At 39.9% G+C, this 16963-nt stretch overlaps 1 protein-coding gene across 9 annotated transcripts in view; it reads left to right on the top strand.

The window, feature by feature from the left end:
• Window positions 1–16963, top strand: part of DMD (dystrophin) — a 1195780-nt gene that overhangs the window by 1106858 nt on the left and 71959 nt on the right. For all 9 annotated transcript variants that reach the window (XM_014954058.1, XM_014954055.1, XM_014954053.1 and 6 more), the window contains 3 exons: window positions 2987–3188; window positions 6675–6760; window positions 9319–9476. In XM_014954058.1, the coding sequence (XP_014809544.1) occupies window positions 2987–3188; window positions 6675–6760; window positions 9319–9476 (446 nt within the window). The remainder of the gene's footprint in view (window positions 1–2986; window positions 3189–6674; window positions 6761–9318; window positions 9477–16963) is intronic.

Raw genomic sequence — 16963 nt, 5'->3', positions numbered from 1 at the left:
TCAGAAAAAGTACAAAGCTTAAAGTGGTTTGATTTATTCAATTAAAGCTTTGCGAATTACTGAATACCTATGAATATAAAACTCTTCAATATATATGACTGCTGGGGCTTGTCTTTTGAAAGTCTGTCATTCATGGAACCTCCCCATTTGCTTTCAGGAATGAAATATGCAATTCCTGGTTCTGAGAGAGGGTCCCCCTTTCCTCCTACCCTTCTTCGTCTTGGTGGGAAAGGTGCAGGAGGAGCTTAATGTGGCGAAGGCCAGAGCCACTCTTTTTCCCATAAAAAGAAGTTCCCTGAAGCAGAGTGGGGTGGCGAGCACTTTTTGCTTGTTATAAGATGAACATGTGTTATTCATTTCAAGATAGGACATGAGGTTGATGAAGAGCAGGGTGAAAGCCTTTTCAGAAGTTGCTGCTTATTAGTGGGAAAAGCTTTCACAAAGTGGAGTGACCCATGTTTAGCAGTAGCTGCATGTATAATTAAGCTGCCACTCAGATGCCTGAGGGGTTCATTTAATTACCGTTGATTCATAGTCTCAAAGGAACTGAGAGTTCAGCCTGAAGCTCAGAGTTAAAGGTGTTGTGAAGGCAGTGCTCTATTTCCAATTTGACAAAAAAATTATTGGAAGAAAAGCTTCTTTCTGAGACTCTTAGGAATGGGTTGGATAAATCTGCTTTAGCAGGATAACACTGACCTTAGAATAGCTATATTTTATGTGCTAGTAGGTTAAATGTAATATTCCAAAATATTTTCTTTTAATAAATATCTATATGCTAATGAGAAAAAAGGAAAATTCCAATAAAACTCTGCACAAAGTCACCGATGTAAAGGTTAATTTCTTGTTATAATAATGGGGATAGCATTCCAAGCTTTCCTTACTTACTCTAGCACTGGGTGTGTGAGGCTCACAGGATGAAATTTTCGGAAGTGCTTAAGGGATTTAGTAGCAGATGTTCGGAAGTGCTTAAGGGATTTAGTAGCAGAAGTCCCTATTGATTTCCAATGAAATTTATACTCCTGAAATTCTTTTGGCAATTATGAAATCCCAGCGTGCTGTCCATGCAGCTTTACCAAGCAGCCCTGTGTGCAGCTAAAGTCTTTTTCAGCTCCACTAGGACATCAAAGGGTCAGCTTCATCCTTGATAAAATAGGATACTCAAGTGAGAATTTGGCAAATGTGTCCTTAAGCTGGATGAAGTTCTTAAAAAAAATCCTGCATGGGGTTCTGCATTTAGCCTCTGTACATTTTCTTTGACATTACTGAGCTGTGTCCTTACCAGGACTCAATAAAACACATTTTTGTTCCAATCAGAGAAGAAATGGTCTCACAGTTGGGTAAGTTCGTTTCCCAGTTTTGTGATGGATTTCCTGGATAAGTTTGGATAGTTCACTTTGGGCCAAATCCTACTCCCTCAAGTCATGTTGAATGGTGCTGCGCTTTGTGACTGCTCATGGCATGAGCAGGATTAAAAGCATCTGGGCTTTAATATCCCCTTTGCTCACACCCTGGAAATTCAATGCAAGGAATTACAAATGCAAGGAATTACATGTGGCAGCAGGAAGATCTGCATCAATAGTCTCATTTTTCTGATTTATTTTTTTCTTATTACTGTTTTACTTTGTAAACCAACATCCCATAACTCTGATCTGTTGTCCCCCGGAGTGTGATGCTGCTGTTGGTGTTAATATGTGTTTGTGACCCACTTAGGTCACAACAACTCTATGCAATGCTACAGGCTTGGGTGGAAACCCACCTGGAGGAAAAGAACATGGGAGTGTTGGTCAACAGCTGGCTGAATACGAGCCAGCAGTGTGCCCAGGTGGCCAAGAAGGCCAATGACTTGTATCAGGAATAGTGTGGCCAGCAGGAATAGAGAAGTAGTTGTCCCCCTGTATTCAGCACTGGTGAGGCTCCAGTTTGAGTACTGTGTCCAGTTTTGGGCCCTTCACAACAAGAAAGACATTGAGGTGCTGGAGTGTGTGCAAAGGGCAACTAAGCTGGTGAAAGGTCTAGAGCTCAAGTCTTATGAGGAGCGGCTGAGGGAATGGGGGGTTGTTTAGCCTGGAGAAAAGGAGGCTGAGGGGAGACCGTATTGCTCTCTACAACTACCTGAAAGGAGGGTGTCACAACATGGGGGTCAATCTCTTCTCCCAAGTAACAGGCAATAGGACAAGAGGAAATGGCCTCAAGTTGCACCAGGGGAGGTTTAAATTGAATATTAGGAAAAATTTCTTCAATGAAAGAGTTATCAAGCACTGGAATAGGCCGGCTAGGGAAATGGTTGTGTCACTGTCCCTGGAGGTATTTAAAAGCCGTGTAGATATGATGCTTAGGGACATGGTTTAGTGTTGGATTTGACAGTGTTAGGTTAACCGTTAGACTTGATCTTAAAGGTCCTTTCCAACTTAAATGATTCTGTGATTCCATGAAATAGGGCATTTAACATTTCTGGAACCTTCTTTTCCCCTGTTCTTACCGAGGAAAAGTAACAGAGAGGTTAATCCCCGTTCAGTATTTCTTGTGGAGTTTGGTTCAGTTAAGATCGCTTGACTTCTGTAAAAAATGGATGGCAGGTCTCAGGAAAGCTGATGACGTGTACTATATTTAGAGCATATTTGGTGAATGCAGTAGTTGAATAGTAGCCTACCTGTAGCAACATGAAATATGCAATTTTCACTTATATAATAATTTACATGTAATATTTCCATAGGATCCAGTAACATAATAGGTACTTTACAGCTAAAAATTAAATGGATTTCAGTTTTATGGACACTGCTGTCTAAGACTGCAGCTGAATAAACAGGGCACCTGTAGGAGTCTTGAAACCAGTCTTGCTCTTGACTTTCAGAGGTCATAAAATGTCCTCTGGCCAGGCATGTAAGCCAAATAAATTGCTGTATTTATTTTTGGGGTATGGTTAATACAATGACTGTTTCTCTTTAAACTTTATTGTGGATTTTTTTTTATTTATTTACTTCAACAGTGGATCTCCTGAGTCTGTCTGCTGCATGTGATGCCTTGGACCAGCACAACCTCAAACAAAATGACCAGCCAATGGATATTCTGCAGATCATTAACTGCTTGACCACCATTTATGATCGACTGGAACAAGAGCACAATAACCTGGTCAACGTTCCTCTCTGCGTGGACATGTGCCTCAACTGGCTGCTGAATGTCTACGACACGTATGTATGGGTGCTCTGAACGCGGGGTGCTCAGGAGCTTCCCAACAGAACAAGGGGAAGGGGAAAGGGGTAACGAGCTGTCTGCCTCATTATAAAATGAATGGCTTGAAACTGGAAAAAAACAGTAGTTAAAGCTGAAGGTTAGTAAACCTAATGGTTTAATGTCCGTGTTTCGCTGAATCAGTACAGCCCTTGGTTAGGCTTGAAATCCTAGCTCTATTAAACTAAACAATAGGAGCACTGGAAAACAGATTTTTATAAACAGATTTCTGTGTTCAGAGCAATTCTGAAACTGCATGTCCTCAGTAGGTCACGCCTTTGCATGGCTTTTAAAATTTATTTAGATAAAGGAATTCAAGAGAATTATCAAGAAGCAACAGTATGAACACTATTATATAAACTGTTGCCTGTGTCTGTACTTCTGCATGTTAAACCTTTTCAGAGCTGTCCATTTTCTATAGCTTTCAATCTATAATTCTTGTCCAAATATAGAAGAGGTTCATCTCTAATCTAGTGTGCTTACAACCCTTAAAATTCAGGAGATTTGAGGAATACTTCATCTAAAATTTAATTTTCAAATGTGTACCTATAAGTATAAATACAACAGAGTAAATTTACAAATGTGTACCTATAAGTATAAATACAACAGAGTAAATTTACCTTAAGAATATTTATGCGTATTTCTATTGAGTGGGTTAATGATGTTGCTCATAATGCATAGATAAATTCCAACACATGTTTGGAATGTAATTTTAGAATCAGCCATTATTTTTGTATTTGATGAATTTAGTGAAAAAAAAAAAAAAGTCAGTGGAAATTTTTCATTTGTTTTTTTAAGGTTCTTATCAGCCACCTTCAGCGAGACACACTCATTACTGTGGCAGAATAAACATTTATGTATAGAAATGGAAGGACATGGGTCAATTATTGTATTTCCATTGACATTTTGAACCATACTGAAGTGAATTGCCATAACATTGTTCTTCCATCCACCCTTTATCACAACACTGAAGTGTTGATGATCACCTACCAAAAAAAAAAAGTACAGATTTGTACAGAGCCTCTTCCTGCAGGATCACCTCCGATAAGCCAGTTGCTTATAACATCCTCTGCAGCAGCTGCAATATCCTGTGAAGTGGATTACCCAGATTACATGATATTTTAATGTAGTCAACTGGTTGTAGGGAATGGAGCTATATTAATTGAAGAGCCAGGTTTTATTTCTTTAATCTGCTTTAACTTCCACAGAACTCCAACCCACTTCTTAATTATCATCGACTATAAATAACGTATAAATGAAGATACCTGGTTAGTGAAAAACAAAAACAGATTTGGAATGGATGTTAATCCAGATGAGCCACGTTAGAGGCAAAGAGGGAAAGAAAGGTCATTCCACAGGCTGCTGCTAAGCTGGACCATCCGGTTTTGATTTGCCGTGTCCAGTCTAGTTTTCTTTATGTTGCAGTGTGCTGAAAGTACAACATTAGAAATTATAATTGGTTGCCTCCAGGCAATTCCGTACGTATGCTAGAGAACTGTGTATTGCAGAACACAATGAAACAGAGAGGGGTTTTATGTGTGAGGAAAGCTCGTAGCTATTTTGCTGAAATTCAGGTTGGAATTACACTGGTAAGAGAGGTGACCTTGGGGTTACATGTGTTTAGTTTTCATTGTAAACTTAATAGGCAAAGATCAACCGAAGTGCATAGCAGTACTGGAGACATTTGATTAAATGTACTGAATCTTTACTTTTCTTATAATTGAAAACTGTCATTTGTAAAGATATTAATCAAATTCACAGTCAATGACTGATCTAATTATGGGCACAGCTCTGCAAATCCAACACGTTTCAGATTTGTTTTAATTGATCAGTCACTCATGCTCATTTGCAGTAGCATGCTAAATTATTGGTTTGACTTGGGAGGAGAGGAGAGTGAACTGAACAACTCATGATTTGTGCAAGTTTCAATTTGATATGCCTTGCAGGGAAATCATCATTCTGCATTCTTCTCCTCTATAATTTGCATGAGCCTGGTGTTCATCAGCAGGAGTTTCTCAGGGCACAGATGATAATTAATTTGGAAAAGATTGGAGGGAGAGGAGTAAGAGGAGTGGAGTGTGGAAAGCATAGGTAAACAACAAATGCTTATCAGTGATGAAAAACGCAGGATTCTTTAGTAAAAGGTTCCAAATTCTACATTGGGCTTTGCTCACCAGTTTCCATCTGCACCTTTTATAAGGTTTGCAGGGGAGGAGTGAGGGTAAAAGAGCATCACTGGCTCCTGCAACGCTTTCATAGCATTAAAAGGACAACATGCCTCTGCTGAACAGTGCAGCCCCGTCCATGGCAATGGCATGCCTGTACGTGATCTATCTGGCTCCCAGTGGTTTTCTGACTGGTGATGCTTCAAAACTGTTGATAAGGCTCTGCTTCAAAACTGTTGGGTTTAGGCATTACCTTCCTATGCTGTGTATGTCTGCCCTTGCAATAGATGTTATATATTTTGGAAGTGCTATCAGTAATAGAAGTCTTGGGGGAAGCCAGCAACTGGAAGTAAATTGCGCTCAACCAGGTGACTGGGAGAAGATGGGAAGGTTTGTCATGGCGTCGCCTGCAGCGCAGAGGAAGATGTTCTTATGACAGTCACGTTAAAAAGCAAAAGTAATAGTGTCCCAAGGCAGGAGAGAGCGTGAGGGGGAGGCAGACTGCAGGCGGCATGGGGACGGGTGTGGAGGTGCACCAGCCCCTTGGCACTGCACGGGACAGGTTTGAGGGCTGCGAGGAGGAGCTCAGAAACCACCCCGTCTGCACCTTAATGGCACAGCTCTGCAGCCTGCCTGCCTCCTCCTGATTTCTAGGCAAGCTTCATCGTTCACCTGAATGTCCTACAAGTGCCTCTGTTGCTGCGCGCTGCTGGCAGGGGCTGCTTTTTCATGCCTGGCTCCTCCTCAAACAAGTCAGGGCAGGGCTGACAGAGAATAGGCAAAGACTTTCTAAAAACGACTGCTGCATCGCTCTCGTGGTTTAACCCCAGCCAACAATGAGGTCCGCCCAGCCTTTTGCATTTCTAATTAAAGTGGAGTTAAATTGTCTTTAGCAAAAGGGATGGTTTCCTCTTCTGTCGGGGACCTCATCATCTCTGAGAATAACAGCAGTTCCCAGAGAAGCCTTTTCATGTAAGTGTAGGGTAAAGACTCCTTACTCTTACTTCTGTCATTAAAAAGGAGGTAATTTTTTCTGAATGAGAGCATTTCTGGTTGAATCGATACAGTGGCACAGTCCAATTCAGCGATGCCTGTGCAGCCACAACCATATCTTATATCTCATTTCTAGCTTATCTAATAACCAGCCGATGTTTGCTGTGCTACATGGCTCTGTGTAGGACTTCCTTTATGATGACTATGGTATTGCAGGGAACATCATTATAGTAAACAAATTATGACATAACTGGATCATATCATCAGCCAACGTTTCTTTTTCATTAGGGGTCGAACGGGAAGGATCCGTGTCTTATCTTTCAAAACTGGTGTTGTGTCCCTTTGTAAAGCACACCTGGAAGATAAATATAGATGTAAGTCAATGTAATTATTTTGGTTTTAGTTTATGTTTATATTCTGTTTTCATTCCTCCTGTTTATTGCATAAATATTTAAGTAGCACACAGAGACATTCTTTTAGATAGTCTGAATGCAAAGTGTGTTAATTTGCTCCACCTTGTACTTTTATTTGTCCAGTATGGTTTTAGGTAGTTTAGAACAGTGGTCTCCAAACTTTTTTGATCACGCGCTGCAATTGGTAAAAAATTTTTAAGCATGCACCTCCAATAGATGTATATTTATTTATAAATTATATACAGGTACTAATATACTATGTACATTATAAAATGTAAACAAAAATTGAAAAAGGAAGAGATAAAGATGAAGTAAACACTATTTAATTTCTGTATTTAATTTATTAACAGAACAAAAAATATTTTCTTATTACACCCCAGTGGATTGTCTTGCACATCCCCTGATCCCCTGGGTCACCCGCCCTTTGGATACCACTGGTTTAGCACACCTTCATACACAAAAATGCATGTCTACAAGGCATCTTGCATTACAGCATTTTGAAGTTTATTATCTTTTTAAAATGTTTTCCACAATGTGGTCAGGATCTTATTATGTACGTTATGCTTAAATACAGTTGCTATCTTTAAATAAATATTAAAGGTAGGCAAATTTTGAATATTTTAATAGACTGAATCCTGAAATACTTGAAAAAATTCCACTTGAAGTTTTAGTTTTATCTGACTAATGAGTCAGTTCATTAGTGAGGCTAGAATTCAGAAAAGATCTAATGATAAGAGTAGTTCTGAAGAGTAACATTCAGTTAAATTAACTGGTATCCCTCATTCATGCATTTTTTTTATTTTATTTTTTTTTAATGTAAAGACCAACCTTTAGGGTTTGACCCAATACCATAGCAGTTCTCTACCAATTGTTATTATTCTATTCTTCTACTAATGAAAGTTGAAGAACGTTAAAGAGAAACCAGACAGTTCCAATAACAGCCTCTGTGCACGACTGTATAATTGGATCAGACTTTAGGGCAATCACTATGAATGTCACAGTTTAGATCTCTGGATGTTTCATGTGTTGTGAAAAAGTATTCAAAAAGTCTTTTAAGAAAATTCGTGAGTACCGATGTTTTTCAAAATTATATTTCATTGAGCATTATCAACGTTATAAAGGAAAATATTTATCCTTATTTTATAGTGTCCTGCAGTGTGTGTGCACAGTAACACATAACCCCCTTTTTAAGGTTCTACAACGCTTAATGTTTTAATGATGGGGAAATTGAAAGATGAATCATTTGTGGGAGAGGAAGGAATTGTCTGCCAGGTTGTGGTCTGGCTTCACCATCCATCCCAAAGTCATAGTGCAATTTCTGTTAGTATTGCTGCAAGTGTGCGATGAGTCGCACCCCTTAAATTATTTTCTCTCATTTATGTGGCTTCTTCAGGCTTGCAGAGTTGATGGAAGGATTTATCCCCAAATTATTTATTATAAAACGAGACTTGGGAAGAGTGAAACTCATGTAATTAAAAAGTAATCCTTTCTCTATCCTTTCCTTTATTCCTTTGGAAGAAAACAGGTGTTAAAGCAGTGTTACGAAAGTTATCTTGAGTGGTGCTGAAGCACCTTTATAATTGTATCCCTGGTTTCAGGTGAAATATTTAGAGGGCTCCAAAAAAAGGGTATTTGTTCTAGCTGTCTCTCTGTCTCTTTTGGGGGTGATTTTTTTTTTTTTTTTTTTTTCAACTCTCTGAATAGTAAGGAGAATTTATTCAGGTCATGTGTTTTCAACAGGAATATTAGCAAATAAATATTTCAGTTAATGCTAACCTGCTTTTTTATTATCATTACGAACTCTAAAACCTCCTCAATGTATGTGCAGTGTAACTAATTCCCACCCATTTCAATTGAGCTTGTAAGGGATAGTAATTCTGTCCTGTAAGCATTCTTTCCTAGAGTGATGCAGGAACAGAACATGGCTTCAAGTGATATTTCACTTCAAAAATGAAAACTTAATATGATTTTAACATTCCTGGTGGATGGCACGTTCTGTCATACTGTAATGCTTTTCTTTCATTTTTAGAAATACTTGAAGTAAAAGATTATGATATATCAAAGTTAGGGAGGTCTTGTTTTTCAGTTCAACTCAACTGAAAAAGAAATTAATTCTCTGAGTCCTATGTTGATTGCAAGACTTGTATGTTGTATGAGATTATTCTACTGTTAAACAGTATTTTTAAAACATTTATGTTGCTGTGGCTCGGAGGCCGTGCTGTTTAGTTAGCTGTGTAATAGAATCACAGCTGCTATTATCAGTAATGCCACAGGTGCTGTGTTATAATGGCCTTCCTTCCCAAGGTACAAGCCAATAATGCTATTAAAAAATATCACTAGACTGCTTATTTAATGGGAAAAAAAAAAAAAAAACAACCATTTTTATGGGATGAGAAGCAGCCAAACTGAAGATGTATTTGTGTTCATGTCCGCCGAGGCTGTTGACTGCACAAACTTTTGTGCTATTTGCCATATCCTGGTGTGATGCTTTAGCACAGGTGTCCTTTCCCTTCCTCCAGACCTGTTCAAGCAAGTGGCCAGCTCCACTGGCTTCTGTGACCAGCGCCGGCTGGGGCTCCTGCTGCACGACTCCATCCAGATCCCTCGGCAGCTGGGGGAAGTGGCCTCCTTCGGGGGCAGCAATATCGAGCCCAGCGTCAGAAGCTGCTTCCAGTTTGTAAGTTCATGTTTGTTTGCTCACTGTTATTTTTCTGATTTGTTATTACGTGGCGAGGTAGCCTGTCCATTTGGAAGAGGATTGAAAATCTGGAAGAAGGATTAGGGTGCCAAAGGTTGTTTAATGGAGTTCACTGGTGTATTAAACTGTTCCTTTGAGGAGATGTATTAGTCCTCTTCTCCGAACTTGGGTCTTTTTAGTCTGGAGAAGAGAAGACTGAGGGGGGCTCTGATAAACACCTATAAATACTTAAAGGGTGGGTGTCAAGAGGATGTGGCCAGTCTTTCTTCCGTGGTGCCCAGTGACAGGACAAGAGGAAATGGGCACAAACTTGAACGTAAGAAGTCCCATCTAAACATGAGGAGGGACATCTTTACTTTGAGGGTGGCAGAGCACTGGAACAGGCTGCCCAGAGAGGTGGTAGAGTCTCCATCTCTGGAGATATTCAAAACCTGCCTGGATGCCATCCTGTGCAACCTGTTCTAGGTGGACCTGCTTTGGCAAGGGGGTTGGACTAGGTGATCTCTAGAGGTCCCTTCCAACGCTATATCATTCTGTGATTCTGTGAATTGACCCATTTCTCTGGCCCTGGTGGAAGAAGCCCAGATTATGCTGTTATCCAGACAACAAATAATTGTCATCAAGGCTTGTATTGCAACTGAACCCTGCCAAAAGTTTAAACCTTTGTTACAGCAGCTCCTGATTTTGCAATTTTCTTTTGCCAGCAGTAGGTGACCGTTTATTGCTGCATGTAAGTGAACAGCAATGGTTAATCTAAATTTTGGGCATATATCTACCAGTGACAGTCAGGTGCCCAGGGGAGCGATAGGAAAGGAGAGACTGCCTGCAGTACTGTCTAGGGGCAAGGAGCGCTCCATGAGCTCCTTCCACTGCCTGAAGGATAATATCGTTTTTTTAAAAAAAGTACTGAAAGAATTCCTCTCCTGTCTGTTGAGGAATACACGGCGAACTGGAGGCTCTTTTTCAAACTTGTAAATTATTTAATCTGGGGAGGAAGAGAGCTAAGGGAATTATTCATCCTTATCCTAACTACTAGCAGAATGCACAAGATGAAGACAGCTGCTTAATGAAAAGGTAGAGGAGGGGAGGTAATCTATGGTCTGTGATTAACTCTCAATGCATCTTCTACATGACAATGGAAGAAACGCTTTTTTCCCCCATCCCCTAACTGTCCCTGAGGGATTTTTTGTTTGGTTGGAGCGGGGTGGGGAGGGGGGAGTTGTTTGCTTTTTTGCCTGCTGCTCAAGTTTCATTATGTAGTAGTTTCAGTTCTGTAGTAAGCAAAACACAGCAAGTTTTTTCAATGAATATTAATGTTTGGAAATAGCCTTCTTACACACAGTGACTCTGAAAAGAATCTAATTCTAAAGTCACCACAAACTTCATTTGTGATGGGACGTTTGTTTTCTGTTTCTTTTTTTGTTTTTAAACCTCGTCAGGTTAATTCTACAGGATTCATGTTTTCCCATTTCCATCACTCATGTTTCGACTTTTTGTAATTCTATGCTGTATTTGAAGTTATTTCCAAATTATAGGGCCATAGCCTGGTGGATATTGCATGCTGAATAACTACACATAGCAACTTTGATAGCTGGGTTAAACCCCTGCCTGTAGCTTTCAAGTCTGAGTTCCATGTTGGGCTTTCAAGTGACACCAACACAAAATACTGCTGCAACAAATCCATGGTCAAATGCTCATTTGTGCAATTGACCTTCCTTGGAAATTAGGACCCACTGAATCCTATTGTTTTTCCCAAGTGAATGGCAACAGCACTTAAAACACTGTAGAGAAACTGATAAGGAAAGTGACCTCGAGATCTGACAAAAACATTTTCCAAAAAAACCCCACTCTTTTGTTTTGACATGTTCATGAATCAGAACATTGGAAAACCTGAGATTTCCTTCTCTTACTTGCACTGAAAAATAGGGGTTTTTTTCTTACCTGCAGTAAGAGGAGTTTCATCCTCTCTTTTTCCCCCAGGTGAACCTCATTTTAACTTGCAGAATCGAAGGCTGGTTTCTGACCTGGGTTGCAGCAGAACAGATGATCATCTAGGAAGACCAGAAAGGGGGAGGGAGGTTCAACTGAGGAGGGGAAATACAAAAATATGGAGGACAGAGTCCTAGGGAGAGGAGAAAAAATTCAAGGATAGGGAGAACCCTGAGGAGGGGAGAGGGAGACAGAACTAAGGAGTGGAATGATGGTAAGAAGAGGATTAGGGAATAACAGTGATGAAGGAAACAGAAGGGTGGGTAAGATGAGGCACAAAAGAAAGGAGCAGCCAGGAATGGGGAAGGGGGACAAAATAAGACCTGACCAGGAGAAAGGAGGAGAGGAATGCAGAAAGGTCCTTTTGACGTAGGGTCATGGTGCATGGGGGACACAAGGATCCTTGTGCTGGGGGGCAGTGCAGAGGTGCTGGGGGGTGCAAGGAGCACCTGGGAAGCAGAGCAGCTGGAGGAGCTGGATGGCTGAGGGGGGATTGCACAGGGTTCCCAGTGGCCTCCTTTGGCTGAAGTGAGATAATTCAATTTTTAAAAATAGTGTGGGGATTCATAGTTTACATTATTGTGTGGAAACTAAATTAAGACTGTCTTTGTACGCCCAAGGTGAGGAATGCTTTTTCTTTCGGGTAGTTTTTTGTTTGTTTTTTTTTTTTTTCCCTTTCTGGTGATGATAAGCCAGCAACAAATGCCTGCTTCAGAAACAGCTCTCCCAGCCCCCTTAGGTTAGGTGCCCTGGCAACGGCCTTGTCTGTCTGCACAACAGCATAAAAAAAAAAAAAAAGAAAAAGGGGGATGTTTACTGTTCCCGGCCGATCACAGGGGAAATCTCTCCTGTGTTTCGGTTTGAAGTGCAAGTCCTTGGGAAGGAGGGTTGGGGAGGGTGAGCTTCCCAGCCCTGTCCCGTTGCCACAGGCTGCTGCTGCCGTTACTTTGCAATCCCCAGTACCGACTCTTGCTTTCCATAATTTACTTCATGCACCCCCCCAGGAGCAGGTCCCCTTACTGCAGGATGCTGCTGCCCTGTTACTTTTCATCCCTCCCTGCACCGACTTTTGCTCCCCATAGTTTTCTTCATATTTGGAAACGTGCTGATAGTAATCACTGGGAGAAAAGGGATGTTACAGAGCTCTTCCTACCCAGTGCAGGGGGATGCATTTTCTGCTTTGAGATCTTAAAGAAAAAAATGTTTTTAAGTGAGAGCGAAGAGCTTTATCTAATGACCATTTGAAGACTATATCGTTCTGCCTGGGCTCAGGCTGCATCAAAGCAATCGATAGATCCATGAAAAATTGAGTGAATTCAGTAATACTGCAGTGTGAAAGCACTTTTCTTTTAGTTCCATGAGGGGTACATTTTTTAAGTAAACAGGATAGGGAATTGATACGGACTGAAGGACGCACGCTCTGTGTTTTAATCACAGTGGAAAATTATTAATATGCTTTCCTTGTGTATTGTAAATAGGACGTAGAAATTCACATCGCTGCTTTGGGTTAGTTACCGTGACATTGGGACGTTTTAAGAAACGTGATAGGAACACAGAATGCAACTTAGATTAAAATGAGTCTTGCTGTTTCTCAATAAAATTTTTGGTATTTGTTTCTCAGTTATAAACTGTTTTAAGTTTATAACTTTGCTTTCTTCCGAGAGTATACTTGGAGTGCTTGATATGCAAAAACAGTACAGATGAAGCTAAGAAGTAGTAAAATATGTACAGCTAAATCATATCTGTATTTTAACTTCTTGTTTAATTTCACTTTGATGGAGAAAAGTATTTTAATATTCTGTATTGTATAATCTTAATTTCTAGATTTGTACTTGATCAATGATCAGGCAAGATCAGCCGTTTTTTTACAGCCACTTATCTGTGTTCAAATCCTGTATATTTACCCAGATAAATAAAAGGCTAAATATGGAACTGTTAGTCTTTTCAGGTAGAGTTTGGTATTGCAAATCCTGAGCCAGGACCCTGATACTGACTTTGGCCACAGATGCTGCTGTGATATGAATTGCTCGGAGAGTTGTTTTGTGAGGAGTGGTTGGGTTTATCTTTTTCTTTGTTTTTTGTGTTTTTTTTTTTAACAGTTAGGAAATATCAATACAGTTTACCAATAACTATATATAGTTATGAAGAGGTCTATATGAAAATGTAGTGTTACTGATGAGGGACTTGATCTCTTTTGAGATATCCAGGCAGCCCTTGTTTCTATTCATAGGTTATTTTTTCTGCTTTTGACTCTGACAGGGGAGAGTTGGCCTGAGGGGAACTAGCAAGTCTTTCCTCAAGCTGCTATGCTGTAAATGTCATAAAACAGCAATTCGGGTTTTATTTCAGCAGGATTTTGTGAACCTGTGCCTGACTTTGGGAGGCTCTCTTGAAGAGTCCTACAAGGGAACTGCTTTAAGGAGCTATCTTAAAATGGTTTAGTGTATGGGGAGTAGGAAGATGGTGTTTTTCAAGTGTGGATGATATAAAACTGTGCACTAATTCACTTCTGGGTTCATGGGTTTTTATTGGATTACTTTTTACCACAACACTAAAACATTGACTGGAGTAGTCAATGCAATCAAGTGTAATGCAAGGGGTCAAAATAATGACCTTAAGCATTTGCCCCAAGGGTCAAGGCAGATTTTGGCAGTGTGTATCACTCAAAGTTACCTTTATAATAATCCTCTCTTTCTTGACCATGAAACAGGACTTGTCTCAGACACAATAAATTCTTGACTTTTGTTTTCTTACCAGCTAGCAACGGGTAGAACATAAGTGTATTGGGGAAACCATTCAAGAGTGGAAGACAAGGTTGAGCAGGGTTTGCTCTGACTCCTGGGAGACAGGGCTGCCGTTCATGGCTTAATCTGCATTTTTAAACTTCAACAAGTCACAAGAATCCCATTCCTCATTTTTCTTTTTGTCCAAAGTAATCCTTCCTTAACATAAAGCTTTCCATCCTGGATGTAAAACACCATCAAATTAGCAATGTTAATTTATTTCCAATTAATTTCCTACACTGCAGCTAAACAGAATATAGCTCATTAAAAATGTTATCAGAAATTTGTGCTGTGTTGTCTGACTGTGTCCAAAAACTTATCACATTGTTCATGTAACATCACAGCTATATTAAGCATATTTCATATTCCGGATAGATAAAGTTAATATAGCATAGAATATTTTTTAAACTAGTAGCTGGAAGAAGAGGGGGAAAATCCTAAAAACATTCAGCTCCTAAAGATTGCATAAAGATGCTAGCACCGCCCAACTTCCTATTCCCCCCATTGTTTCTGCAAAATAAGTACTGAAAAACAGATGTCTGGAACGTAATGAATTTGAATGTCCCCCATAACAAATTGTTACTTGGAAGCTGGAAAGGGCTTTATGAATTTTACTTTATGATTCACTGTTATTACCATAAAAATTGGGAGTTGCACAGAAATGTGTTCAAGAGAAGAACCATTAATATTCTTTCCAGCTTGATCTTGTTGGTTCAGATATGAACTGTATGAATTCAGACTTTTTCCCTTATGTAAAATCTTCAGCTGCTGCCTTTACCGGATTTAGAGATTATTAAAAAAATCGTAATAGCAGCTCAGGGAACAGTCGAGAACTGTCTGTCCTATACTGTCTGACCCTGACCAGCTTTTCTCCACGTGGCTTTAAATCTTCGTGTAATATAATTCAGAACCAGTTCTGATACATTTTAATGCACCTAATCTCTCTGAGCACAGGTTTTGTACAGGCAGCATGCAGAGCTCTGGGTAGGCAGCTATTGGGACTGCTGGCAGTCGACAGTGACTGCAAAATTAAAATAGATCTTTGGATGTTACAGAAAGTCTTTCATCGCCGCAGCATTTTCACTGCAAATTTAAAGCAGCTACAAGTGGAGAGCGGCGCTTTGAGCAGCTCATTCTTATTCTGGCTGCAGCTTGCACTGCAGCATTTCCGTACACTTCATGTTTTTCTATTAGAAATGGCATATTAAAGAGATCCTCTGAAAATTTTTTTGAGGTTTAGAGGACTTTTGTCTAGAAAGTATAGTCTGCTAGGCAGGGTTAATGGTTTGCCAGTGTAGTTCCTGGCTGGTGCTGGCTTGCCAAGCGAGCCACAGAAAGCCTCTCCCCAGCCCCTTTACTGCCCTGGCTGAAAAACAGACATATAGGTGATCATATTTTATAAGTATGCCTTTCTCTTAGGAGAGTTCTAGAATTAATTCTATTGAATTCACTGATGTCCTGCTACAGAAGGCAATATCCACTCTTCTGAACAAATTCTGTAGCCAGTGTTGGCTGCACTTGATTGTACTTCTGATTTTCTCTTTTTTTTTCTTTGGGGAGGTTCCTAAATTCTGTAGCTACATGAAAAAACAGAGGAGTAAGATTTAATGCAGAAGTCTTCAGAAATATTTCAGTGTGTGGCGGGAAAAAAGAAGTTTATTCCATTTCATATAAAACCTGTAATGAATATTAAATTGTGAGGGACTTTATCTGAATAACTGTAAATATATTGTGGTTTGGTGGTTTTACCCCAAATGTATCTCCCACAGTATCCTCCTGGAGAAACTGTCTGCCCATGGCTTGGATGGGAATACCCTCTGCTGGGTTAAAAACTGGCTGGAGGGACGGACCCAGAGAGTGGTGGTGAATGGAGTTAAATCCAGCTGGCGTCCAGTCTTTGCATGCTCTAGTGCCCAAGATTACTGGTTTGTGGTGGGGTGCTGTGTGGGTGGGTGATGGTTTTTTGGTTGGAGGTTGTTGTGTGTTTAGGTGGTGGGAGCTGGTGTTGTTTGTTTGGTGGTGGGTTTTTTGTTTTTTTGTCCTGCTACAGAAGGCAATATCCACTCTTCTGAACAAATTCTGTAGCCAGTGTTGGCTGCACTTGATTGTACTTCTGATTTTCTCTTTTTTTTTCTTTGGGGAGGTTCCTAAATTCTGTAGCTACATGAAAAAACAGAGGAGTAAGATTTAATGCAGAAGTCTTCAGAAATATTTCAGTGTGTGGCGGGAAAAAAGAAGTTTATTCCATTTCATATAAAACCTGTAATGAATATTAAATTGTGAGGGACTTTATCTGAATAACTGTAAATATATTGTGGTTTGGTGGTTTTACCCCAAATGTCCAAAAAGGATAGAGCTGTACTAGAAATCCATATATGTGGATCTTAAATGCAGCCATAGGAGTCTTTAGATAATTTCACAAACTAGCGTCTCAAGAAGAATGACCTGACTACAAAATCTCTTTGTTTCTAATTAACCAAAGTATTGCAGCAGCGTTTTAAGTCTGTTTTAATGCAATGCATTATTCAGGAAATATTTGCGGGGAGGGGGGGTGTCCACATCTCTCTTGTGGCTGGGGGTTCTGTATGGGAGACCTTGCATTTTTCTCAGTCTTCAAGTATTGATCAGTTAATTTATTTGTCAAGATTATAAACAGTGTTAGCTTTAGAAAAACTACAAAAAACAAACCACCCT

This window comes from Calidris pugnax, unplaced genomic scaffold, assembly GCF_001431845.1.
Source record: "Calidris pugnax isolate Ruff unplaced genomic scaffold, ASM143184v1 scaffold246, whole genome shotgun sequence".
Lineage (NCBI taxonomy): Eukaryota > Metazoa > Chordata > Aves > Charadriiformes > Scolopacidae > Calidris > Calidris pugnax.
Note: the sequence above shows the minus strand (reverse complement) of the source record. Positions and strands in the feature narration are given on the sequence as shown.